This window comes from Candidozyma haemuli, assembly GCF_002926055.2.
Source record: "Candidozyma haemuli strain B11899 chromosome Unknown E_2014730914, whole genome shotgun sequence".
Taxonomy (NCBI): Eukaryota; Fungi; Ascomycota; class Pichiomycetes; order Serinales; family Metschnikowiaceae; genus Candidozyma; species Candidozyma haemuli.
This window is the reverse complement of record NW_020289903.1, coordinates 375852-401472: the sequence shown is the minus strand read 5'-3', so window position 1 is coordinate 401472 and position 25621 is coordinate 375852. Positions and strand designations below refer to the sequence as shown.

General features: G+C 45.3%; 11 protein-coding genes across 11 annotated transcripts; 5 read left to right on the top strand and 6 right to left on the bottom strand. All coding sequences in view use genetic code 12, as the record gives it.

The window, feature by feature from the left end:
- Positions 1-451: 451 nt before the first annotated feature.
- ALI1 (Ali1p) lies at positions 452-1321 on the top strand (the record flags this gene model as incomplete). The annotated part of the gene is made up of 1 exon (XM_025486999.1): positions 452-1321. One exon carries the CDS (start codon positions 452-454, stop codon positions 1319-1321), a length of 870 nt encoding a protein of 289 aa, XP_025340447.1.
- A 99-nt stretch (positions 1322-1420) lies between these two features.
- On the bottom strand, positions 1421-2596 carry END3 (End3p; the record flags this gene model as incomplete). The annotated part of the gene is made up of 1 exon (XM_025486998.1): positions 1421-2596. The coding sequence occupies one exon, from the start codon at positions 2594-2596 to the stop codon at positions 1421-1423; it is 1176 nt and encodes a 391-aa protein (XP_025340446.1).
- Positions 2597-2854: 258 nt separating this feature from the next.
- On the bottom strand, positions 2855-4519 carry PWP1 (rRNA-processing protein; the record flags this gene model as incomplete). The annotated part of the gene is made up of 1 exon (XM_025486997.1): positions 2855-4519. One exon carries the CDS (start codon positions 4517-4519, stop codon positions 2855-2857), a length of 1665 nt encoding a protein of 554 aa, XP_025340445.1.
- A 360-nt stretch (positions 4520-4879) lies between these two features.
- On the bottom strand, positions 4880-5989 carry CXQ85_003350 (uncharacterized protein; the record flags this gene model as incomplete). Its single annotated transcript, XM_025486996.1, has 1 exon — positions 4880-5989. The coding sequence occupies one exon, from the start codon at positions 5987-5989 to the stop codon at positions 4880-4882; it is 1110 nt and encodes a 369-aa protein (XP_025340444.1).
- A 1463-nt stretch (positions 5990-7452) lies between these two features.
- NMT1 (glycylpeptide N-tetradecanoyltransferase) lies at positions 7453-8775 on the top strand (the record flags this gene model as incomplete). Its single annotated transcript, XM_025486995.1, has 1 exon — positions 7453-8775. One exon carries the CDS (start codon positions 7453-7455, stop codon positions 8773-8775), a length of 1323 nt encoding a protein of 440 aa, XP_025340443.1.
- Positions 8776-9130: 355 nt separating this feature from the next.
- On the top strand, positions 9131-10309 carry CXQ85_003348 (SCF ubiquitin ligase complex subunit; the record flags this gene model as incomplete). The annotated part of the gene is made up of 1 exon (XM_025486994.1): positions 9131-10309. One exon carries the CDS (start codon positions 9131-9133, stop codon positions 10307-10309), a length of 1179 nt encoding a protein of 392 aa, XP_025340442.1.
- Positions 10310-10942: 633 nt separating this feature from the next.
- NIP1 (translation initiation factor eIF3 subunit c) lies at positions 10943-13465 on the top strand (the record flags this gene model as incomplete). Its single annotated transcript, XM_025486993.1, has 1 exon — positions 10943-13465. The coding sequence occupies one exon, from the start codon at positions 10943-10945 to the stop codon at positions 13463-13465; it is 2523 nt and encodes an 840-aa protein (XP_025340441.1).
- Positions 13466-15303: 1838 nt separating this feature from the next.
- Positions 15304-16425, top strand: CXQ85_003346 (uncharacterized protein; the record flags this gene model as incomplete). Its single annotated transcript, XM_025486992.1, has 1 exon — positions 15304-16425. One exon carries the CDS (start codon positions 15304-15306, stop codon positions 16423-16425), a length of 1122 nt encoding a protein of 373 aa, XP_025340440.1.
- Positions 16426-16482: 57 nt separating this feature from the next.
- CXQ85_003345 (oxidoreductase) lies at positions 16483-17289 on the bottom strand (the record flags this gene model as incomplete). Its single annotated transcript, XM_025486991.1, has 1 exon — positions 16483-17289. One exon carries the CDS (start codon positions 17287-17289, stop codon positions 16483-16485), a length of 807 nt encoding a protein of 268 aa, XP_025340439.1.
- A 604-nt stretch (positions 17290-17893) lies between these two features.
- On the bottom strand, positions 17894-19732 carry GAC1 (protein phosphatase regulator; the record flags this gene model as incomplete). Its single annotated transcript, XM_025486990.1, has 1 exon — positions 17894-19732. One exon carries the CDS (start codon positions 19730-19732, stop codon positions 17894-17896), a length of 1839 nt encoding a protein of 612 aa, XP_025340438.1.
- A 3286-nt stretch (positions 19733-23018) lies between these two features.
- GLN4 (glutamine--tRNA ligase) lies at positions 23019-25409 on the bottom strand (the record flags this gene model as incomplete). Its single annotated transcript, XM_025486989.1, has 1 exon — positions 23019-25409. The coding sequence occupies one exon, from the start codon at positions 25407-25409 to the stop codon at positions 23019-23021; it is 2391 nt and encodes a 796-aa protein (XP_025340437.1).
- Between the last annotated feature and the right edge of the window lie 212 nt (positions 25410-25621).

Sequence of the window (25621 nt, the reverse complement as noted above, 5' to 3'; positions counted from 1 at the left end):
AGTCCATGAAGATTGACGATTCACTGTTCTAAGAAAAAGAATAGAAGTCTAAAAGTACTTTTCTACTTATCCTGGTTTCACTAGTACCAACTGTCCTACAAATATGGGTAACACAGTACAGAAATAAGCAGGTGAAATGACGATATCTGGGCATATAAGACATTTTAATTGCTTTCATAGAACATATGGAACTAGTCCATTTTCTTTATATTCTTTTCCAGCCATCATTCCTTCAATCATTTAACTACACACAAACAACCCATATAAATCTATCCCACCTACTGGCTGCGAAAAAAAAAAAAAAAAAAAAAAGAAGTGTTAGGCCTAGTGAGCAGCGAACCCGTGCACCAGCGATTCTCACCAATCGAATCCTCCACATATCGCATTTTCAATAATCAAAATTTCTCAACCAACACCAACACCAACTAACCTTTCCCCCCTATACTAGGCCATGTTGAGATCCCTAACTAGAGTTGGCGTTGCCAAACAGGTTGCGAGGCCTGTCGGTGTGGCTGCAGCTGCTGTTTCGAGAACTGCCGGCTTCTCCACTTCCTCCATGTTGAGAAAAGACGAAGAGGAGCCTCTCCAGAACCTCTACGAGTTACCCAGAAAGTCCAATGCTCCCATCCATGCTCCAATCGAAAACCCTGCTGACAAGTACAAGGAGACCACAGAGGAGTTGCACAAGTTCGGTCGTTACCTTATGTCTTGCTTGCCTAAATACATCCAACAGTTCTCAGTGTGGAAGGATGAGTTGGTGCTTTACATTCCTCCTTCGGCTGTCCGTATTGTGATGGTTTTCTTGAAGAACCATACTCCAGCTCAGTTCAAGGCGTGCATGGATGTCACTGCCGCTGATTATCCATCCAGAGTCAATAGATTTGATGTCGTCTACAACTTGTTGAGTGTCCGTCACAACTCCAGAATCAGAGTCAAAACATACGCTTCTGAGACCTCCTCGGTTCCATCTGTTGTTCCAATTTTCCAGGGTACTAACTGGTTCGAAAGAGAAACTTACGACTTGTTTGGTATCTTCTTCGAGGGCCACCCAGACTTGAGAAGAATCATGACTGACTACGGTTTCGAAGGTCATCCTTTGAGAAAAGATTTCCCAACTACTGGCTACACTGAAGTTAGATACGACGAAGAGAAAAAGAGAGTTGTCTACGAGCCATTGGAATTGACCCAGGCCTGGAGAAACTTCACTGTCGGTTCCTCTGTGTGGGAGCAGGTTGGTGAAGGTAAGGACTTCACTCCAGAATCATTCAAATTGCCTACTCCTGAGCCAGAGCCTCAGGAAGACGAGAAGGACAAGAAATAAGCTTCGAGACTTTCATTCAAAACCCCCACTTTTGCATACACTAATCTATTCTAAGAAATATCATTTTCGTTACGTAGACCTATTCTATAGCCTTGTCCATCAGCTCAACGTCGAAAGCTCCTGCTGAAGCTCTCCCAACTCCTTTTCTTTGCCGGTTAAAAACTCCTCAAGCATTTGCACTTGCGACCCGATTAACTCTATATCATTCTTCACATCGGTCAAATCCTTATCGGTGTTGGGGACGTTTTCGGCTGCAGACAACTTGTTCTGCTTGTACTTGAGCAACTGCTCAAACTCGTGTTTTAGCAATGCCAGATCGCTATTGCCGTTGTCGCTCGTCCTGCTACCGGACTGGCTCTCCGTCTTGGCTTTCTCCAAGAGATCTTCTAAGTTGGTCAATTCTCTTCTCAATCTCACCTCCTCCCAATCGGTGCCCTCAGTGGCAGAGAAATCGGTTCCTTTTTCGCGGTCAGCGTTGTTGCCCTGACCAATTTTATTAAGGTAACTCATACCGAACGACTTCTTATCATTGGCCTTGGGCTGGCTGATGTTCTTGGATGGAGTAGATGCTGCAGCTGCACTCAAGTCATAAGAAGGCACTTCCTTGGAGAAAGTGGCTCGTAACGAGGCAGGCACTCCACGAGGAATACGTTTACCATTCTCTCTCTGGTTTAGTATATGGAGAAACACCAATACCTGGTCTTTGTCAATAGTTTCAAACAGCTTAGGGTTGACCAAGTTCCATGCAGACGAAATATCCGAACGAGGCACCTTGGAAAGAGTCAGGTACAAGCCTTCAAGCGAATCAAAGCGAACACGGCCGTACGAGTCGCTGTTGGAATTATAGATCGTTTCGTATGTTCCCTTATCGGTAGGAGAAATGTACCAGTCGAAGTCATCTGACAACAAGTCATCGTCGTCACCATCATAAGAAGAATTGCCCGTGGAGCCCGAAGACACAGCCTTGTTGGCATGGATCAAGTGGGACTTGGATGAAGGCACAAGCCAGCCCGGTAACTCCAGTGGCACCTCCAGCATGGAACCATTGACCAAATCAAAAATCAATCTCATAGTGATACAGAACTCCTCAAAGTCCAAACGGCCATCGGAGTCAATGTCAGACAAATCCCATATCTTCGATAACTGGTCATCCTTGAGACGGGAGTTTTTCAAAACAGGAGACACACGGTCGCCTGTAAGTTTATTATTTTCAGGCTTGAGCCCTTGGAAAATCTCCCAATACTTTTTAATTTCCCATTCTTCCAAACGGGGCATGATTGGGTGTATTAGATGTTACAGATTATCACCAACTCTGATGGTGAAGTTGTTGCGACGTGGACCTGGACACCTGTGCACCAGTGCCAGCCTACTTCGAGGTCGGCCATTTCGCAGCCATTTTGTGGAGGTGAACCAAGTGCATTGATAAATGGACTGCTATAGGATTTTTAGTAGTAGAGTCTTGTTGATCTGATTTATTTTACCTACACTTCATCACTTGTGCTCATTAATTGAGTTCTATGCTATAATGTACAATTACTCCTCCATGCCTGCGTCGTCGTCTGAGTCGGACTCGTCGCTGAATCCAGCAGCCTCAGCTGTCATCAACGTCTCCTTGGCGTCTCCCTGGTATTTTCTGGCGATTCTGGATGCACGGCCACGCTGCACGGCATCCTCTCTGGCTCTCTTTTGGAGCTCCTTCAATTCGTCTCTGAAAGAGTTTCTAACAGCCTTGTTAGAAAGACAGTCCCACATCTTCAATGGACCAGAGGCACCACCCACAGTCAAGTTACCAGCAACTTCAATGTCGCCAGCAAAAGAGGAGGTCAAGATGTTACCCACACCAAAGTCTCTGGACAAGACCATGGATGGACCCTTGTTGGCCTCGGTTGGAGCCTTCCACAACTTCACCACCTTTTCACTCATGGCTGAAGTCACCAACATACCTGGAATGTGGCTGCTGACATCCAAAGATGAAATGCCAGTATCATGAGCATGCAATGTCCAGATTGGCTTGTCTTGCACTCTGATATCGAAACAGTAGACGTTACCTGCATCAGTACCAGTGTAGAAGATCTCTGGCTGAGCGCCCCATTGAACACTCTCCACTTCCTGTCCGCTTCCAACAAAGTAGGACTTTGTCATCTGGCTGTCGTCAGAGACTCTGACATCAGAAATAGCACCAGCGCCGTTGTAACCACCAGTCAACAAAATGGAGGCTTCTTGTGAGTGCCACGAACTCAGCGAGACTGTCTTGCCTTGGTGGACGTTATTAAGCGATCTGACAGCGATACCCTGTGAAAGATCCCAAAGCTTGACTGTCTTGTCGGCAGATGTAGATGCCAATGCTGTTCTGTGAGTTCTGTTGTGTGCCAACGACAAGACGGCGTCGGTGTGATGGGTGTTGACGAATTTACCCTTGCTCTTCTTCTTCTTCTTTTTCAGCAAAGACTGGAAAGAGTTCTGTTGTGGTTCACCCAAGATCATATCTGGGAATGCTTTGTCAACACAGTCCAAGTTCCAAACTTCAATTTGAGGATCGAAGGTACCAATTGCTGCGAAATTACCAATGTTAGAGTCATTGTCGTCTGCGTTGGTACCAGGACGGAAGTTAACCCATTCAACACAAAGTGGGAAAGCTGGCAACATCAAGTCGTGGTGCACGTACAAGTTAGATTCTCTGGTCATACCCTGGGCGACATCCTCATCCAATTCATCACCCTGTTCAAGGGCACTGCCCTCTGGTGCACCAGCACCATCGTCGTAAACATAGACATCAAGGTATGAGACATCATCTTCAGTTCTTGTAGCCAAGACCAAGTTATCGGTAGGGTAAACTTGCAATTCCAGTTTTTCCTGCTTTTCATCAGCGGCACTTGGCAAGGAAAGGTAGCCGTCACCATCTTCGTTCTCTTTATAAGAAGCATCAGTCTTGGTGAGGCCAGGGAACATAGAAACGGTTTCACCATCCTCCTCTTCGTCATCATCATAAGTATCTAGGTTATATTCCTTCAAGTCATCATCAATATCCTCCTCCAGCTTGAGTTCCTTCTGTTGAGCTTCCTCCAAGTCAGCTTTGGCATCTGATAACTCTAATTGGGCCATCTGAGTGATTCTCTCCATCTCAGCATCGTCCAATTCATATTTTTCTGGGAATTCGGCAGCAAAGCCTCTTGGGACCCAACAACTCGAAGAGATCATATTTGGTTATTATTATATTCTTCGAGAATAGAAGTCTGGGGCTTATGGATTTTGCACTTTTTTAAGATGAGCTTCGCGATGTCCCTGGTGAAAAGCTGTATGTGTGCATATGCAGGTCAATCTGAAAAATACCATGATAAGGCCACCAAAGTGGTCTGAAAAGTGAGCTAGATGGTGGTGAATTTTTCCATTATAATGATTAATCACTTCATAATGGTAGCTGTGTGGTAACATAACCCTTAGAAAATGACAATCTTTCACCCTCACCTCAGAAACCAGCATTATCAGATTTCGCAGCCAATAGCCAAGTATAGGAAGCCAACAGGATTTTTATCAGCTTAGATCTTCCCATCAAATTAATTATCCGAGTAACTCATCAAGGAAATCTTCATCCTTCTTCGATATCTGTCCTCTGGCCTTAGGCGCTTCTTGTTCTATTTTACTGGCATCTAGCTGTTCAAGCAAAGAGTCGAGATCATGGTCCTCGATAGGCTTGTATTCCTTCTTTGTTGTCGCTGAAGCCCCAAGAAGCGTTTCAAGATCGTCATCTAAAGTATTCACGTCCTCTGGTCCCGTTTGGGCAAGCTTCTTGCTCAACACCTCCATGGCACGTTCGTCGTTCTCGTTGATATTATTGATTTCGATGATCTTTCTAGCCTGAGACTCCGACGCACCAAACTTCTTCTTGATCTGTTCATGGAGCTTAGCACTCTCCAACTTCTCTGCACGATTCGAATGCTGCTTCTTTTCTTCCTCTGTTAGTTCCCTAATATGTTCTTTTCTAGAGGTATCGGGCTTTCCTCCAATACGGAACCCGTGAAGGTCATCCGACGTAAACTTATCAAAATCTTTCCACACTTGCTTGTCGTCCACCTGACTATAGTCTGTATCTTTCACCGTGCTGGAGTAGCTGTCTATTCCATACTCATCAAGAAGATTATCCGACATCTTATTCTTGAGAAGCTTCCTGTTCTTCTGGGGCTTGATATCAGAGGAGAGGTACTCTGCAATCTTCGTCTCAAGCTGGTCACTTGGCATAAGATACTTTGCTGCTTCTTCGTCAATTTCAGCTTCACCTTCTTCGGGTATTTCCTCTGGCTTCTCGTGTCTTGTGCCGAGGTAGATACCATCTTCTTCGTTAAACTCTCTAGGCTCAGGCTGTTGGCTGTCTTCCTGGTTTTGCTGATGCAGCATCAAAGCCTGAACGATCTGACGTTTTATAGCCATTTTTGACTCCACAGGAAGCTGAGTTTCTCCCAATTGCGGGTAGAAATGGTCTAGAAGAGCTTCATCCTCTGAGTCCCAGTCACTGTCGTCTTCATCGAAATGCAAGACTCTGGGCGTGTTTGATGACTTTTTAGCAGACCATTTGGTTTTGACTGGTTTTGGTTCCACTGGCTGTTGGATACCATGCTTTTTCATGTACTTGTTTTTCGCCTTTCTGTCCCATTTTGACTTGTGGAGCACCATAGTGGTATTGGTTGGTTTTTGATTTGGGTGCGAAAATGTTGATAGGCGTATATGGAGATGGTACTGAGGAAACGGTGCACTTGCCACCAAATGTTGATTTGGCTATAAATTGAAAATATGTATATATGATTAATTAGCTCTACTGAAGCTTAATGTATGGTTCATGGGTTTTTGAAAAAAAGGACTATAGTGTCCTTAGATGAGGAAAGGCGCTGTAGCTCATGAGTAAGAGAAGTAGAAGGCTACCACGTTGTTATAGTATGCTTCTACTTGTCTTCTCTAGATATTCGATTAATATATTGACAGTAATGTGAGACCCCTCTTTTTGACTCATCTTTTGTATAATTTATATCATCTGTCAATCAAAGTGTACTCCTCAGTGTTGCTCATGTCTGTGGGAAGTGACTCATTGAGAGTTTCACGATCTGCCCGTCATAAATACCTTACACTTAAAGCAACCTAAATGAACAGTAATTTACTATACTGGAAATGATACTTGAAATACTCCTACCTTTCGTTGTACTCAATGCAGCACTAGCTATGCTACTTATTGAGGCAAGCACAGATGAAGTAATAGAAAGCCTAGCCGATGACCACCATTTAATTGCATCCTGCTGAGTTTTGATAAACTGAAGAATATCGAAAGAATAATTGCCAATCTTCATCTTGAGGAATTGGTTCTTCCTTGTCTTTCCAGTCTATCACCGTTTCTATAAATCCATATTTGATATCTTGGCACCTACACAACGAACAACCTGTCTTGTTGAATATTAAATGTGCATTACTGAAGCTAAGAATTATTTTTGCAATATTTATTGAATTCCCTAACTATACCTGCCCGGTATAAGACAGTTCTGAATCATGGAGAACTACCTTGTATAAGTGTACTATAAGAATTGTCTTAAAACAAGCTTCACCACAAAAACCTTCCATTTCAATACACTCTTCTTATTATTCATTTTATATTGCCCAGCCCCAATATTTCCAAAACCATCTCCACTAATGCCACCATCCATGGACATTTCCAATTGGTCCCAGTATTTCGCAGCCATTCTACCAGGCCCATGACATCACCAAGGTAGCACATAGAAGTAATAGAAACCTTCAATAGCCCTCGAAGCCCCAGTCGTACTAGACCCCTCCTTTTTAATTTAGATGACAAGCCATCCACTACTTGTTTCTTTGTAGCACCCTATGCGTCTATCTGTAGAGAGACCGTTACGCAGTCAAGATAGCCAGTTCTACCACCAACCAAACCTACCTTAGGTCCTATTTTTTCGATTAAAATTCCAAAAATAACTACACCTCAACGGCATCTTCCCGTTAATATTCCTTCGACGTTTTTTTCCAAAGTTTACCTATACTTTCCTCTTCTCCTCTACTCCAACTCGTCCTCCTGTCGTGGCCTGCACCATCCTCGACCAGATCTCAACGACCCGGGACTTTTCTTTACAACCCTACCAATGTCAGACAAGACGCCCAAGCTGATTGAGGAGCTCTTGAAGCTTATGCTGATGGGCGAAGCGCTCAATGAAACACAGAAGAAACAAATGAAGGACTACAAGTTTTGGAAGACCCAGCCTGTGCCTAGTTTGGACGAGGTGGTGGAAAACTACGGACCTATTGAGGTGAAGACTCCCGAGGAGGTACCTAATGATCCATTGCCTCTCTTGGACGAGTTTTACTGGCTGACTATCGATGTGGAGTCGCTGGATGAGTTGGACGAGGTATACAAGCTTTTGTACGAGCACTATGTGGAAGATCAGGACGCCACGTTCAGATTCAAGTACTCACACGAGTTTTTCAAGTGGGCCTTGAAGCCTCCAGGATGGCGTAAGGACTGGCACTTGGGTGTACGTGTTCGTGGCACGGGTAAGTTGGTTGCGTTCATTGCCGCTGTTCCAGTGACACTTAAGTTGACCAAACCAGGTAATGAGGTGAAGCTGGTGGAGATTAACTTTTTGTGTATTCACAAGAAGTTGCGTGCAAAGCGTTTGACTCCTGTTTTGATTAAGGAAATTACCAGAAGAGTCAACAAGGAGGACATTTGGCAGGCTCTTTATACCGCTGGAATCGTGTTGCCTTCTCCAATCTCCTGCTGCAGATACACCCACCGTCCGCTCAATTGGCTGAAGTTGTATGATGTGGGATTCTCTCATCTTTTCCAGGGCCAGACAAAAGCACAGATGGTGGCTCACTACTCGTTGCCTAATGCTACTAAAACGCAAGGTCTTAGACCTATCGAGCCTAAGGATATCGACCAGGTCCATGACTTGCTCCACCGTTTCCAGGAAAGATATGAAATCGTACAGAAATTTACCAAAGAGGAAATGGCTCACTGGTTCTTGGGTGGTGAAGCCCGTGCCAGTGTAATCAAGACATATGTTGTGGAGCAGGAAGGCAGAATTACAGACTTCTTCTCATACTACTTGCTTCCATTCTCTGTCTTGAACAACCCAACCCATAGCGAGTTGGGCATTGCATACCTCTTCTACTACGCATCGGAACTGGCCCTCACTGACGAGGACGCCTACAAGACCCGTCTCAATACCTTGATGAATGATGCTTTGATCACCGCCAAGGAGTTCCGTGTGGATGTCTTCAACGCTTTGACATCGCAGGATAACCCATTATTTATGAAGCAGAACAAGTTTGGCAGTGGTGACGGATTCTTGAACTACTACTTGTTCAACTACCGTATGAAGGCTATCAGCGGTGGTATCGATCCAAAGACCAACCAGATCACAGAAGATAAAGGTAGTGGAGTGGGTGTTGTTCTCTTCTAAGTGAACAGTTTACTGTGTTTGACGATTCTTTTGGTGCCCCTCGACATAATATATGAGTGCTGGACAGCCAGCCTCAGTAGAGCTTGCAATCCAGCTAGAATGTTAGATAATTGACTTGAAATAGCGTGTAGGTAAAATTCCTACCGTAGTCTTCTCTCTATATTTTGCCTCCTTTTTATCCATTACTTTCCTCTATTGGTATTCTCCAAGTCCCATGTGTCTCACTTAGTAAGATTTTGCACCCAGTCTTATCGCGATATCAGATACTACTCCAGCCACACTCTTCTTCCAAAGCATATCCCAATACCCATCACCACTACACTCCCTATCCTATAAAAAGCATTTATACACCAATATGGCTCTTTCAGAAACAGATACCCAGGCGATATCGCTCTTTGAGCAAGCCATGGAGAAGGAGCAGCATGGACTGATGTCTGACGCTGTAGGCTTCTACAGACAAGCATTTAGACTCAACGAACAAGTGGACCGTCTTTACCGTCAGGAAAGGGTTCCTCAGGCAATTCAAAAGCTCAAGGATCAGCATGGTAAGAACGCTGGTCATAAGGTCGATGAGGAAGCGGTCAAGAAGATTAAGGTGGACGAGTTGCTAGAGCTGTGGGAACACCACGAGGCCCAGGCACCAAGTGCAGATGACCCTGAGCACTGGAACGATACTGATGTGGTTGTTAAAATCGATAATTTGGCCTTGAACGCCCCTGACGAAGAGGTGGCTCCTCTTATACACCTTCCTGGCGAGATCTGGGTCCATGTATTGGGTATCTTGCTTCAAACTCATCCTGAGCTGTGGTTCCATTTTGGCATGACTTGCAAGAGACATGCATACTTTGCATTTGCATCCTCTGCTCTCTGGGAAAGACTCTGTTACTTGATTTATCCGTATCAGAGACATGAGACAGCGGCAATGAACGATCCGAAAGAACTATACGCCCGTAGTGGTTCCTGGAAGAAGGTGCTTCGAGAAAACCCTTTTGTGAAGTTCATGGGCTGCTACATTAGCGTGGTGAATTATTACACGGAAGGTGGAAGAGGTGAGTATTCTTTAAGCTGGACCAATCCGGTGAAGACCAATACCTACTACCGTTATATCAGGCTATACCCTGATGGCGTATGTCTCATGGCATTGACGGCGTTAGATCCCACTAAGGTTGTCTCGCAGTTGCTGAAAAGTAACACCAACAAATGCATTATGGAAACTAAGGAAGTTCCACTCCATTTCAACCCTTCAACGCATCCGCATAAAATATTTACTGGAGGATGGAGCATTAAGCTGAATGGTGAGCTAGAAATTCGTATAAATCACGGTTCAGTTCCTTATTACGTTTTCTACTATTACTACAATATCAGGAATATTGGCAATAAGCCAAACTATAGTAAGTTGTCTTGGGCGAGGTACTTTGCCGTTGAAAAGACCTCAGGCGAATATACTCCAACAGGTGACGAAGTGAACTTTTCGTTGAAGAACGAGAAATCGTTTAAGTTCTCCAGAGTCAAGTCGTACACGGATGAGCTTTGATCGAAATCGTCAGATAATCGAGAACGGATAGCGTTTCAATAAGATCTGGGGTCGTCGTCTGCTCATTGGGCATAATTGAAAACATTTCTCAAAATCTTTGGACAAGTGCTACTCAAGATCTTGCACTTCTCTTCATTAAGAGAAACTTCCAGCATCATGAAGACGTGCCCTGGACCCTGAATCATTACCTACCAGCATCACGGTCCCTCTGAAACATACCAATTTTCCTGCTAGATAGAAGCCAATCATTTGCAGTCATCACATAAGATCCAAACAAAATTGGTCCCATTCTAAGCAAATTATAATTATCTACCCTAGAGATATACTCGGTATTTGGTCCTGCCACAGAGTGAGACCACATTTTCCACACTAGTCTGCCTCAATCTTCAAACACCACCAAGAACAGGTAAATTCATAGACTTGCCGACATACTCCATTCTTAAAACCATATATTAAACAATTCACTTCCCTTTTCTGACGGTACTGGCACTCTCTACTCTTCCTACTATCTCATCTTGTTAACGCGTGCGCGGGTAAAAGTGAGCACTAAGAAAATTTTTCGTGCACCGATGAATAAAAAAAATTCCAATCTTCACCAGATCTACACCATAAAACTAACCACGGTAAAATAACATGTCCCGATTCTTTGCGGCTGGTTACACTTCCGACACTTCGTCCGAAGAGGAAGATCTCTTGAGCGGGTCTGAGGAGGAGTTGATGTCCTCTTCTGAGGAAGAGGCCTTCTCCACCGACTCTGAGTTCGATAATGATTCAGACGACCTGGACTCGGAAGATGAAGACTACTCGGGCGCCGGCCCTTCCTATTTTTTGAAGAAGAACTTCTTGAAGGGTTCTGGTGGCGACAGCGACCTGGACTCCGACAATGAGGGCAGAAAGGTGGTGAAGAGTGGTAAAGAGAAGCTCCTTGATGATATGAGAGAACTGGTTGACCTGATCTACAACTCGAGGAATTTGGAGAACTGGAGTGCTGTGTTGAACGAATTTGACAGATTGGGTAGATTGTTGATCAGAGCCAACCAGCAGAACATTGCTATTCCAAACTTCTACTACAAGATGTTGGGTGAGTTGGAGGAGACGTTATCTGAAGCCGCCTCCCAGGATAAGGAGAAGAAGAAGCTTCCTACCGACCAGAACAGATCTTTCAACACCATGAAGCAGAGAGTCAAGAAGACTGCTAAGGAATACCAGGTCTACTTGGACTACTACAAGGAGAACCCAACTGCTTTCGACACAGAGGAGCCATTGAACATCGCTTCCACCTTGACTAGTAACGATACCGGTGCTGGTGGTGCCGTTGTTGGCTCTATTTCCGGTACGACGAGATCATTGAGCCCTGTGTTCCACACTTTGAAGCAAATCTCTGAATCCAGAGGTAAGAAGAACATCGACAAGTTCGAACAGGTTGCCGTATTGGAGAAGTTGTTGCAAGACGCTTTGCCAGAAGGTAAGCTTTTTGAAATCATCTCTGTCTACCAGATGTTGCTCTCCGTCAGATTCGATGCTTCCTCCAGTCAGTCATACATGCCGATCGATGCCTGGAAGCAAAACGAGAAGGACTTTGTCGACTTCTTGCAGCTTTTGGAGAAGCATTCTGACAAATACTGTGTTTCTGAATTGGGTGTTGCTACCGATGACATCGATATCGAGCCACCAGCCAACGACAAGGGCGTCAAGGTTATCTTGGGTTCTGTCGCTGCCATCGTCGAAAGATTGGACGATGAGTTCACCAGATCTTTGCAAAACTCCGACCCTCACTCTATTGAATACGTTGACAGATTGAAGGATGAGCCAACTCTCTACCTGTTGATTGTCCGTGCTCAGGTTTACGTCGAATCCACTACCAGCATCTCCGACCACTTGGCCAGAATTGTCCTCCGCAGATTGGACCACATCTACTTCAAGCCAGACCAGTTGATTGCTCAAAACGAAAGCGTCGCCTGGGAAAGCACCTGGGATGCTGCTGGAATCAAGGAGTCTTTGCTTTACACCAAGGGTAAGTCTCCAGCTGAAGTCGTTGGTTCTTTGACTGAATTCTTGGGCAAGCAGGATAGCAAGATCTACAACAAGCAGGCTCTCTTGTGCAAGACCTACTACTACGCCGTCAACAACAAGTACTCTGAAGCCAGAGAATTGTTCTTGAACTCCCAGATTTACAGCAATATTGGCAGCGCCGACTCTTCTACGCAAGTCTTGTACAACCGTGCTCTTGTGCAGTTGGGTTTGGGTGCCTTCAAGGCTGGCAAGATCGAGGAATCCCACCAAATCTTGAACGAAATTGTCAACACACAGAGACTCAAGGAATTGCTTGGTCAAGGATACAACTCGAAATACCCAAGTCAGGTAACTACGGCGGAGAAGCTGAAATTGTTGCCATTCCACATGCACATCAACTTGGAATTGGTTGAGTGTGTCTTCATGACCCTGTCTATGTTGATTGAAATCCCAGCTTTGGCTGCTTCTTCCACTTCTACCAAGGACAACAAGAGAAAGGCCAGCATCAAGTCCTTCAAGAGTAAGTTGGAATTCCACGAGAGACAGTACTTCACTGGTCCTCCAGAGAGCATCAAGGACCACTTGATCTACGCCTCGCGTTACTTGCAGAAGGGTAACTGGGACAAGGCTTACCAGTTGTTGTCCTCTATCAAGATCTGGAGATTGTTTGCTGACAATGACCTGTTGTTGCTGATGTTGAAGCAGCAATTGCAAGTTGAGGGTTTGAGAACCTACGTCTTCACTTACAAATCTATCTTCACCAAGTTGTCTGTCGACAAGTTGGCTAAGCAGTTCGACATTGAGAAGACTGATGTCCAGTCTATCCTCGAGAAGATGCTTACGCAAAACGAGATCCTGGGCTCTTTGGACGAGTCCAAGGACTTCGTCAACTTCACAACTGACGAGCCTCAGAGAAGCAAGTTGCAAGAGTTGGCCAGCATCATGAACGAGAAGCTCGGGCTTTTGCTCGACAAGCATGAGAAGACTGGATCTAACGGTCACAGCCGTAAGCAGGCTACTCAGCAACAGCAGCAGCAACAGAAGGAGCAGAAGGAGCAGAAGGAGACACAACAGGAGGAGAACAGCAAGTTCCGTCACGCCAACGTGAACACCAACAACGACGAGTTTCAGGTTACAGCCTAAGACAGCGTGAAATCCAAAGGGGAGGAGGTTTGTACCATAGATTCGTTTCGGACGGTCGAAGTTACGTCATTTTCCATTGCATGAGCACGAGGCACGAGAAGGCAGTGATTTGTCTTGAAAATGTTTCGTCGTGTCCTACTAGATACGGCCGCCAGGAACATGTGGCTATAGTAATAAAATATTTGTAACGAGAGCAGGATGTAATTGTAGAAGTCAAGGATACCTTCCGTAAAAGCTTAGCCCCCTATTGAACATCTTTTCATTGGCGTTCCTCGTAAATTAGAAGCAAGCTACTGCTTAGCTTCTACGCCTATTACGCACTCTGAAACATGAGTTAGAAGAGATCAACAACTTGAAACACCTTGGTCGATTAAGCCTAGAATATCATCCCCACTCCACCTGAAACTGTCCTTAAAACCATGGGTTATATAAGGACAGAATTTGTGCTATGCTTTTATGAATTGTTAGATATACTTTGATATCTTCGCTCCATCCCATCGTTACCTGGTAGGCTTTCATTCCAAGATGACTTCATTCTATAAGACGAGAATTGGAATTTGCTGCAGCTGCTTATTGATTATGTTCGTCACCTCTTGGTTCAAGGTGTATCATATTTTGCTCTTTGATTACACTCCAGACATAATCTCAGACACTTCTTTACCATTTGAACAGTGGAAATGTCACTACGACTATCGCAAGGAATGTGAGGATCGTCGAAATGAATGTTTTAATGAAAGCTACTCTGACGGGAGTTTTTTTACGTTGTCCTACTTTGTGAGTGACAATTTATTATGTACTTGGGAAAGGAAACATTTTTGCAACAAGTTCCCTTCACCAGACTGCTTTACTCCTGAGGAGCGTCTTGCCGTAATGTCTAGGGAATCTTTTTCCAGCTTACAAGAAAAACTGAGTTTAATTTGGTTGTTTATGGCCATGGGTCTTGTGTCCTTATCGATAGCTCAGTACATAATTGAAACAAGAACAAATAGGGTGGGGCGATTTGCTTATCGATTTTTTCTTTTAATGTTTAACACACTCAATTGTTGTATTTGGTTTTTTGGGCTGAGATATACAGTTGCAGAGGGCCAGCCATTATTCGATCTTCTAACGGTTCTAATGGAGTATTCGTTCGTGACAATGTTATGGTTGACGTGTAAACGGGGTGTAAACGGGGTGTGGGAAAGCTGTCTATCGAACTGCTTCGGGTTGAACAACGGTGACTTGTCACAAACAATCAAGCTCCACAGTTCTTGACAATTCTGATCGGGAGCTTCCAATAAAATCATGATGTTTGACTTGTACATTTTGTAGATTCTCTGAGATCAAAAGGGGGAGATCCAAAAGATGCAGAGATATAATTAAATAGTTACAATTACCATTACATGGGTTAATATCTATGGATGGAGGATTTTGAACTCCCACAACAGGATACTCTGAGAGACAGTATTCATCTCTTCCTTCCTTGCTAAACCATACAACAAGATATCGTGAAATCAATGAATACCATAATATCCCGTCTTCATTTATAAGAAGAAATAAATTACAAGTGGTTCATAAAAATGACGAATTCAGCTTCTACATCTGTATATTCTATTTCGCAGCCAAATGACACAACATAGCACAATCTTTGAACCTCCACCACAAATCACAACTAATCCCATATTTCACCGATCTTTCACATTTCTTCCTAACTATAGATATCCATCACATAGGTATTTTTTCTTTTTTCTATTTCTTCATTTTCATAGTATTGGGCATCATCACCAAATGCATTCTCCTCGCCTACTTATGCCCCATCTTTTTCTGCGACCTCAACTCATCTCATCCCAACCCACATCATGCCTGAGAAGACCACCAAGAGACCAAAGGTGACGGCGCTTTGTCAGCACTGTCATGGGCGTAAAGCTGTGATGAAGAGACCCAAGAACCACCAAAAGCTCTGCAAGGAGTGCTTCTTCTTGGTCTTCGAGACCGAGATCCACAATACCATCTCGGGAGCAGGGCTCTTCAGCCCAGGTGAAAAAATCGCTATTGGAGCATCAGGAGGTAAGGATTCCACTGTGCTTGCTTCTGTGTTGAAGACGCTTAATGAGAGGTACGAATATGGCGTCAAGCTTGTGCTTCTATCTATTGACGAAGGTATCAAGGGCTATAGAGATGACTCGCTCGCTACGGTTAAACGTAATAAGGACCAGTACAATATGGACCTCGAGATCGTTTCGTATAAGGATCTTTACTCGTGGCTGATGGACGAGATTGTTGCTTGTGCTGGCATGAGAAACAGTTGCACATACTGTGGTGTGCTTCGAAGACAGGCCTTGGATAGAGGTGCTGCCCAGTTGGGTATTTCTCATGTTGTTACAGGGCATAATGCTGATGATATGGCTGAGACGGTGCTTATGAACATTTTGCGTGGTGATACAGCTAGACTTGAAAGCTCGACTTCTATAATGACACAGTCAAGTGGACTGCCTATCAAAAGGTCTAAGCCGTTCAAGTATTCGTACCAGAAGGAGATCGTGCTTTATGCCCATTACAAAAAATTGGATTACTTTTCTACGGAGTGCTCGTATGCTCCAGAAGCGTTTAGAGGCACCGCCAGAGAGCTTCTCAAGTCCTTGGAAGCTGTCAGACCTTCTTGCATCATGGATATCATCTACACCGGCGAACATTTGGCGCTAGCGCCTAAGAAAAAGAAAAAGACGGTTTCGTATAAGAATAAGAAACCCGCAGAACAGATGGCAGAACAGGAGATTAATGCTGACGGTAGTGTTAGTCTTGGAAGGAAGAACGATGGTAACACATGCGAGAAGTGCGGCTACATTACATCAAACAAGATTTGCAAAGCTTGCGTTTTGCTTGCTGGTTTGGAAAGCAGCAGACCCAAGGTGGGCATTGAAGATGGCGCCACCGAGGGACCTGCTAAGCTCACCAGAACACTTGAGCAGTTAACGTTTTAAGCGATCAAAGAAAAAGCATCTACTTTTACAACCAATGTGACTCTAGAAGGCATCGAATTACTGCTTTTTATAAATGTGGGAAGCACCGGCCTGGTGGCTTGGGAACACCAAAGACTCGGCAACGACAGTGTTTTGTCTTCTAGACACACCAAAGACAATGACTTCAGCAATATCCTCTGGTGTCAATGGCGTGGTTCCCTCGTACACCTTGTCGGCGGCAGCCTTGTCACCGTGGAATCTCACCACACTGAACTCGGTTTCAACTGCACCAGGGTCCACCTCCAACACTCTGATACCAGTGTTGATCAATTCCTTTCTCAAAGAGTGAGAGAAGAACTTCACAGCGGACTTGGTGGCACAGTAGATGGCTCCACCTGGGTATGGCTCTCTACCAGCGATAGAACCAATGTTGACAATGTCACCAGCGTCCTTCTTCTTGAAAAGAGGAATCACAGCCTGGGTCATGGTAATAAGACCCAAGACGTTTGTCTGCAACATACCGTTGATGTCGTCAGTAGCGATGTTACCCACCTGGTCCTTACCCAAGGCCTTACCAGCATTGTTAATCAAAACGTCAATGTCAGAGAATTCCTTTGGCAAGGCTGTGATGAATGGGCCAATTGAGTTGGCGTCACTCACATCAAGCTTGGCAGTGTGAATCTGAATGGGCTTGTACTGTTTGGTCAATTCACTGGCCAATTCCGTCAAACGGTCTTGTCTTCTGGCAGTCAAGATCAACTTGATGTTACCATTGGCGGCGGAAGCGAACTCCTTAGCGGTAGCAGCGCCAATACCAGACGAGGCGCCGGTGATAAGGACGATTTTGTTGGCCAAACGTTCAGCAGCTTTAGCTCCAAGGGACATGGTGATGAAGTCTACTTACAATGAGCACCCCAGATTTCGACGATAATTGTGGTTTCCGCGCTTATCCAAGTTTTGGGCTGCGCACGCCATTCATATGACTCCTACCAGGGATGAAGTCTGAGTTGACAGGTACGATGGGCAATGCATTAGTTTTTGATATTTATTGGCAATTTTATTTATCTATATAGGGTACGTTATTATAGAGATGGTTATTTTAATTTTTTTTTTTTTTTTGAACTCCGAATCATTGTGGCTGGTGAACTGTGGATAATATCAGTTCGCTTGATGGAAAGTACTGCATATAGACAACTGGTGTTCTTTGCAGTACACTTCTATGTGACAAATCATTTACGAAGCGCATGAACCATCACATAGTTAAAAAGACTATTCTCTGTATGCAGGGAGATCACAATAGACTAAGATAAGTAGCTTTATTACAAAAATCTATACAGATGCCCGAAACGTAGAAAGGAAAACAATACAAAAAAAAATAGCTTGAAACCAAACGATAATATCAATGAGCAACCATGCTCGTAAAGTAATCAGCATATACCTGGTGTGGTGGGATCACGAGATACCAGATCTCGCAATAATACCACGCCTTTTAAATGTGGATCGAATCACTCAAAGAGTGAAACGTGGATGCAGGTGAGGCACAGTCGTATTCTGGCCTATTGGATGAATTTGAATTAGTAGGTGAATTGTTAACAGAGTTGTTAGCTGATGGAGTACCACTAAAACAGTATGTGCGCAACAAAGCCGCATAAGTGTTGGAATTAAATTGAGTTTCGTGGAAGGCTCCAACAGAGCGAGGGATAGATTCCTCCTCTTTGGATTCTGCTGGAGTAGCTTCCTTTGGTGGTGGAGTGACAGATCCGTTACCGACCAGAAGGTTAGGTTCTTGTGCTGGAGGCGAGGATGCTGTCCGTGCTTTGTATGACTTGGAGTACTTTGGCCTTGCCTGCGAAGCCGGTCTGGATGGAGGGGCGGCGTTGACGTTTGATGTAGACAACGACTTAAATAAAGGTACACGCCTTTGCTCGTCCTTCTTTACATTCATGAGTTTAGAAACCAATTCGGTGTAAGGGACGGGGTTTTTCGCTGGTGGGGTGTCGCCAGCTGACTGCAACCTAGGCGATGATTCAGGGAATGAAGGAGCACTGAAATCGAAGGAGCTGTTGATCTTGGATCTTCTTGACTTTGGCTTAGGCTTTGGCTTACCACAAGAAGTCAAGGTGACAGAATAGTTCTCAGTGTTGTTGTTGTCCCAGAAAGTAGAGCCCGCAACGGAGTATTTAATGCAAAATTGAGTGTTGATGGCGCTAGGAAGCAGGGTGAGCGGGATGTTGAATTTGAACTGGTCAAAGTTCAACAGGGAGAACGACTTCACGTATTGAGCGTTGTTGTAGATGACGGTAGAGTGCCAGTCGTTAAAGGTGATCTTGACGCTAAGGTTCTTTTCAAAAGCCAAATTCTCGCACATGACAGTGAGCACCATCAGCTTCTTATCCAGGGCAATGCACACGCTCTGGAGGTATACTGGACAAGAAATCTTATCGTAAATGTTCTGAGGAGGGGTGAAGTTGGTGGAGCTGACCCTGTAGCTGTGCTGAGGGACCGACGAGAAGAAGGAGTCCAGATCTGAGTCGGAATCGTCGGAACCAAGAGCCAAGTCAGTGAAGTTGCTGTTGTTTGAGAAATAGTCTTCCACGTCGAAATCAAAGTGCGAGGGAGAGCCCATTGGGGTGTTTTGCACGGACACGGCAAGCGGAGAGTCTCTACCGTCAAAAGTCTTGACATTTTCGAGACGGCTGGCGAAACGAACCAGTTTTGGAGAAAGCTGCGACGTCAGGTTAGACTTGTGGAGCTGTGGAAGTTTCAAAGACAGCTTGAGTTTACGCAAAGGAGGCATGGTATCTGAGGCCGACCGTTGCTTCTCAGCAGGAGATCCAGCAGCTTCCTTTGGAGATTGAGTGTCCTCCTTTGGCGATTCTTTTGGTCCCTCCTTTGGCAACTGCTTTGGCTTCTCCTGAGGCGACTCAGTGGCTTGGGGCTCGCGCTTCTCAGCCTTGGATCCAGAGATGAGCACCTGTGGAGTAGACAATGGATCGTACGAAGCGTCATCTCTAGGCTTTGGCTTCTCCGGCCAGCTAACAAGATCAGGCGCCAGCTTCGAAAACGAAGAGCAAGTATATGACATGTTAATGTTGTTGTGTGGCACGGGCACCACAGAAGACGCCTTAGGGATAGTAGAGGCCTTGTGCAAAGGCGGCGCCGACGTGGAAAGGAAGCCGTGAGGCGACGACAGAAGAAGCTGGCTATGGCATTGCAGTTTCTTCAGCTTTGGAATCCCCACGGGCCCGACCTTATGGTTGAGTTCTGGTGCAGCCTGCTGCGGCTCTTGCTTGAAGTAGTCTGCCACCGCAAGAGTTAAGGTGGACATTTACAAACGACTTTGTAACAGACTAAGTTAAGGGCGGGTGGGAGCAAACCAGGGAGGATTGCTGGAGGGTGGTTTTTTCCACTTGGAGGGTAAAAAAAGGGGTTTTTTGGACTAAGGGACCTGGTTGAGGTTTTTGTACAATTTTTTTTGTGGACGGGCGCGAAGTGCTTAGGTTATATATTGGATGGAGGGGCAAAAAGTGTAATTTGTTGAGCGAAAAAGAAATGATCAGCTTTTTGAAGCCTCACCGTGAGGGCGAAGTACGAGGGCAGACAAAAGCGGTTTTGACCAGGAAAAGTGTCAGGCTGGTCGAACAAAAATCAACTAATTGAGTGGTGGTTTTAGAATTTCGAAAATCCGAGTCCGAAGACGTCTTTTGGGCCCATTTTATATGGGTGGAACACCCAGCAGGGGGGGCCTTGATGCATGCATACCGCGACCACAGCGGCTCATGCAGCTGCAGGAGTGGCTGCCCATGGCACCATACCGTCCGCATACAATAGAAGTGGCTGCATGGCGTGCACAGAGCTTGTTTGTAATCTTCCCTGGGCTCCTACGCCTCTTAGATATAATTTTTTTGTTTTTTTCATTTTTTGGCGCGTTGTGGCAGCCCAGGAATTCACATCCTACTATAGATCCGGGAAGAGTGGAGAAGAGAAGGATCGGGTAATAAGACCGGTCTGGGCTTCCACCCCGCCAGCACCCCCAATTTGCCCGATCCCAGCCATAGTATCTACACATTTGGCAGCACCAGCACTCCGAGACCCGGTCGAACCGACCGACTCCCCAACCGGCCCAGTTGCAAGACGCCGGTCAATCCGGCCACTCTAGCCACTCGAGATCCGGTCTGGTCTTTACAAGTCTCGGTGGTGCCATAACCCATGCCATGTATCAATGATCTTGCAAATCCAGCTACCCCCGGTAAGTAACCGTACCGACTTGGAACCGACTTGGAACCGACTCAGAACCGGTTCCAAACCGGTTGGTGATAATTCCCACCGGTTCTTCATTTCCGGTGGTAACAATCCACCATGGTACTACTGTAGTACTATAATTAAGTATAGATCGAAAGATTTCGTGGCTCTGTGGGATTGTCCAAAGTCTAAATCTTCTCCAAAGCTAGACTTCCTTCGTTTAACAGAAACCACCAACGCCTTCAACCTAGACAGCCCACTGGAAAGTCCACCTATTCCGTTCGTTTACCATAAAACTGAACCTCCTAAGATTGACATACTACGTGATTTTTCACTACATCCTCTGCATCCTCTGCAACTTTCACTTAACCTAAAACAACCTCCTTTCTCAAGCCACCGAAGTGAAGCCAAGATACGGATAGATCTTTAGATGTATTATTTGTTTCACATCGAAGCCCAGGCCCACGTTGACCAACCAGACCCTTCTATATCTTCTTAGATCCACGTCTTTGAGCCGCTGACGTTTCACAGTTTACGACCTCAAATTGGTTGGGTGCAAAATTTTCTGCATTTTTTTTCTCTCTACTAATTTTGCCCTTTTCGGCAACCCGCCTTGATCTTAACCGCCCTCTACAAAAACCACAACCTTCCACCAACCACCACCAAACCTACGCAATTCCCCATAAACAGCCAAATCCTCTCCACTACACGGTCTCCTTGTTAACCCATTTTCACCCAATTCATCCAATTTTTCATCCAATTTATCCCCTTTCGTGCCCTCGGAAGTCACGGCGCGAGGCTTGGATTCCATGCATTTTCGACACGCTTTCCTGCTCCAAACTGCCCCACCCGTACCCCAACCACCTCCACAGATCTGGGCTGGGAGCCGCACGTGCCGCACCAGCCGTACCCAAATCGAAACCCCCATACAATTCTTGTAAGACTAGTAGTTGATGTTCTTGATTTTTCTGATGTCTACCCTCGAAAACTCCGAATATTATGGAATTTCGGTATTTTTTTCTCCCTTCCTTATATTATTTTATTATTTATGCACGGACTGCAGGTAGTCCTTCCTCGCCCCATTTTCCTTAACTGCTGATAAGAAGAAGTTGAAAAAAAAAAATTTAACCCCCGGTGCGTCTTCATCCTCATCGCACCCTCGTATTATACCTACTTTTTTTTTGCACCCACTTAACCTACCATCTCTGTATTCTTTAGAAATACCTTTTCTACTATGAGGGTTTGAAATTTCACTTAGTGAAGCCTGAAAAATCCTCTAAGCCTCCTTCCCGATTGGGACAGTTTCGGACTTCGGTCCTCACCTCTTCTAACCGTCTGTACTGCCCCTCCTTTGCTACTTCTACTTTAAGGCTGCCTGCTTTGTTACTGTGCCAGCGTTATCCCGAGCTTCTAGCCTCTCACAGTGAAACACTTGGAGTTTTCCGTTCTTGACCTTTATCTTGTTATTATTATTCATCTCATGTTTTTTTTTTCTTTCTTTCTCGGTTCAATAAATGCTCATCTCACCGAAACATCACCTGAGCCATTTAAACTCGGATCAGCACGATTATCATCACACACTTACTGACACACTGCCAAACACAAACTCTCTGCATCTTCACACTTCCATCTTTCGATGTAAACCTTATGCCCCATATTCTTAGTAGATCTCGCTGGCCTGTTTCGCCTATTGTTGCTTGTCCCATGGGGCACACCTTCAACCAGCCGTTACAAGTATCCTGTTTAGGAACCCCTATGCTGGTGCTGGATGTGGGTTCATCTGTTCCCCATTAAGCTTCCCCAACTTCTCGTTGCTTTTGATCTACCAAACATTTCAAAGCCTCTCGTCTCATCAGATGTTTTAATGGAACCAAGTGACTTTGACAATTGCAACATGTTTCTACCATCAACGACAAAATACCGTTATCTCACATGCCACACTTATCACTTCCGTAACCGTGTCCTTGCCAAGGGCACTTTGCTCTTAGTGCTCTAACGCACTCTCTTGACGTAACATGCGAGTCTCGAATAATACCCGCCACACATTGGCGACTCGGGAACACTAGCCTCTTAATTTCAGGGACCAACAATTGCTATCCTCGGAGAATTGGGATCCCTCAGTTGTTTCATCTATGACGTAGTGAAATTTCACCTCATCACCTCATAATATTCATCAGATGGTTCATGCTGCAGATCACCAAAGTAAGGGTCCTCAGAAACGGTTTGAATTCGCGCGGCATGAGATACTATTTGGTTGCTTGCGGATGCAAAGATCCTATTTTGCCTGAACGAGCTTGATATTTTGCATCGGCTGCTTCCCAGAAGTCTTGCTATTGAAATTCGCCCGGTTATGGCGCTAAAGCCGATTGGTTTTATGCCTTGGCGGAGTCCTCCTTCAATGTGACAATTCTGTTCAACACAACATCGTCGCCGGTGGAATCCTTGTCCATACAGAAGTAACCGATTCTGAGAGCCTGGAATCTGACGGTTTGTGGTCCCTCGGTCTCGTTGATGTTGAATTCCGATCCTTCAATACCAATGTTCAATGGAGACTTCTTAACAATCTCCTCAAATCCAGCAGCCTCGATGTACGAGTCCTTAATAATTTCCTCGGAATCTTCGTTGATATCGTTGAGGAATCCTTCTGGATGAGCGCTTGGGTTTTCGCTCTTGAACAATTGGTTGTACATTCTGGTCTCCTTGATTTTCTTGACATTGTCCTCGCCAACCCATTGGATGTAAGTCTTTGGCTTCTTCTTGATCTCAGAATCATAGTTGACCAACAACTTGGTGACCTTACCGTTGGAGTCCTTGATGACCTCGTGCACGGAAACATTGAATGGCACCTTCATCAAACCAACTGGCTGTCCAGGAGCCAATCTGAAGTACTCCTTGTCGACCTCGTCTCTGTAATCAGAACGGTCAATATAGAATCTCTTGGAGAACTTGACCTTTCTGCTTCCGAACTTGTCCTCGGCTCCTGGCTTATAGGAAACCTCGACTTCCTCAGAGAAGTTTTCATCAACGTTAACAACCTCACACAACAATGGCTCCAGCAAGAGCATCAATCTTGGGGTGGTGCTGTCCAAGTAAGCTCTCACAGCACTCTCGAGTCTAATAACCTGAATGTTGGTGGTGGAAATGGTAACACCCAAAGTGTTGATAAATGACAAAATAGCGCCAGGAGGAACACCTCTACGCTTGATGGCCTCCAAGGTATAAAGTCTAGGGTCATCCCAGCCTCTGACGTGGCCGTCGTTGACCAACTTGGCGATCTTTCTCTTGGACAAGATAGTTCCTGTGATGTTGAGACGTCCGTACTCTCTCTGAGCAGGTCTATAAACATGCAAAGCGTCACACAACCACTCGTAACTCTCTCTGGACATACGGAACTCGGTGGTACACAAAGAGTGGGAGATGTTTTCGAAAGAATCAACCAAACAGTGGGTGAAATCGTAGGTTGGGTAGATTCTCCACTTGTCGCCAGTTCTGTGGTGTGGAGCGTTCAACACACGGTATGCAACCAAGTCCCACATTTGAGGGTTGTCGGACTGGATATCCTGTTTCATTCTCAACACGGCATCACCAGGCTTGTAGGCACCGTCTCTCATTTTCCTAAACTCGGTCAAGTTCTCTTCGACTGTACGCGAGCGGTATGGAGATGGGAATCTCTCACCACCCAAGGTTCCATCAGGCTTCATACCTCTCTGGGCTTTGACTTCTTCAGGAGTGCAATGACAGACGTAAGCGCCATCGGCTTCAATCAACTTTTCAGCCAATTCGTACAATTGGTCGAAATAATCAGAAGAGTAGGTGATCTTCCAAGGTTCGAAACCAAGCCATGCAACCATACTCTTGATGGAGTTGAAGTACACCTCTTCCTCGGCTTCAGGGTTGGTGTCGTCGAAACGCAAGTAACAGTTACCGTTGTGGTGTTTGGCGTAACCAAAGTTCACCATAATAGCCTTAGAGTGACCAATGTGAAGGAACCCGTTAGGTTCAGGTGGAAATCTGGTGAAAACCTTACCCTTGGTAAATTCCAAATGCTCCTTCATCAATTCAGGGAACGCCTGTGGGTTCTCACCTGGCTTATGCAACTCTCCAAGGAAACCCTCAGTGAACATAGAACGTTCAGGCTCAACAGCCTTTTCGTTCTTCTTGGCAGCAGCCTTTGGCTCCTTCTTCTTCTTTTCCTTCTTAACCACATCTCTTTCATCCTTAGGACCGAAAAGCTCTTCGGCAATGCCATCAATGACAGGCTTAAAGTCACCTGGAGCAGCCCACTTCAAGCTAGGAAGCTTCTTGGTCTCGCCCAAAAGCGCAGGCACTCCAGCGTACCTTCTTTCCAAAACAGCCTCCTTCTTCAGCTCAATGTACTTGAGGATCTCGCTCTTGACATCATCTCGGCTCAATTCCACGCCAACACCTGTAACTTCATTCATCTCTTCCTCACTGGCATTGTCACCCTTTTCAGCCACATACTTGAGCGCTTCAGACACTTGCAAGTTTGTCTTGAGTCTGTCGTCCACAATGGCTTTGGTGACGAGAAGACGGTGGTTTGGCAGGACGCCGTTGTTTTTGCTGTCGACGGCTAAATTGTATAATAAGTTGAGCTTCTTCTCATCGGCAGTGGAGACGCTGCCTTCGTCCAAAACTTCCACAAAAGAGGCACTGACCTTCTGGTTCTTGGCGATATCTTTGGCCTTCTTGTCGGAAAGACCGACTTTCTGGAACTTCTCTATAAGTGCTTCTTCTGAAGACATGCTAATGGGATGATTACTTGATAGGCGATATATGCAAAACTGATTAGATTTTTTTTTGGTGGTAGTAGGTACGTGAGAATTGGTAGGTGCACGACCCCACCAAAGACTCACCAGATCAAAAGACTCAATAGATCGGCTTCTACTATGGCGGTTTAGATGAATCCAAAGTTGTTTTTTGAACTTTTCAAGTGTGAAAGGCCCCCCGGTGGGAC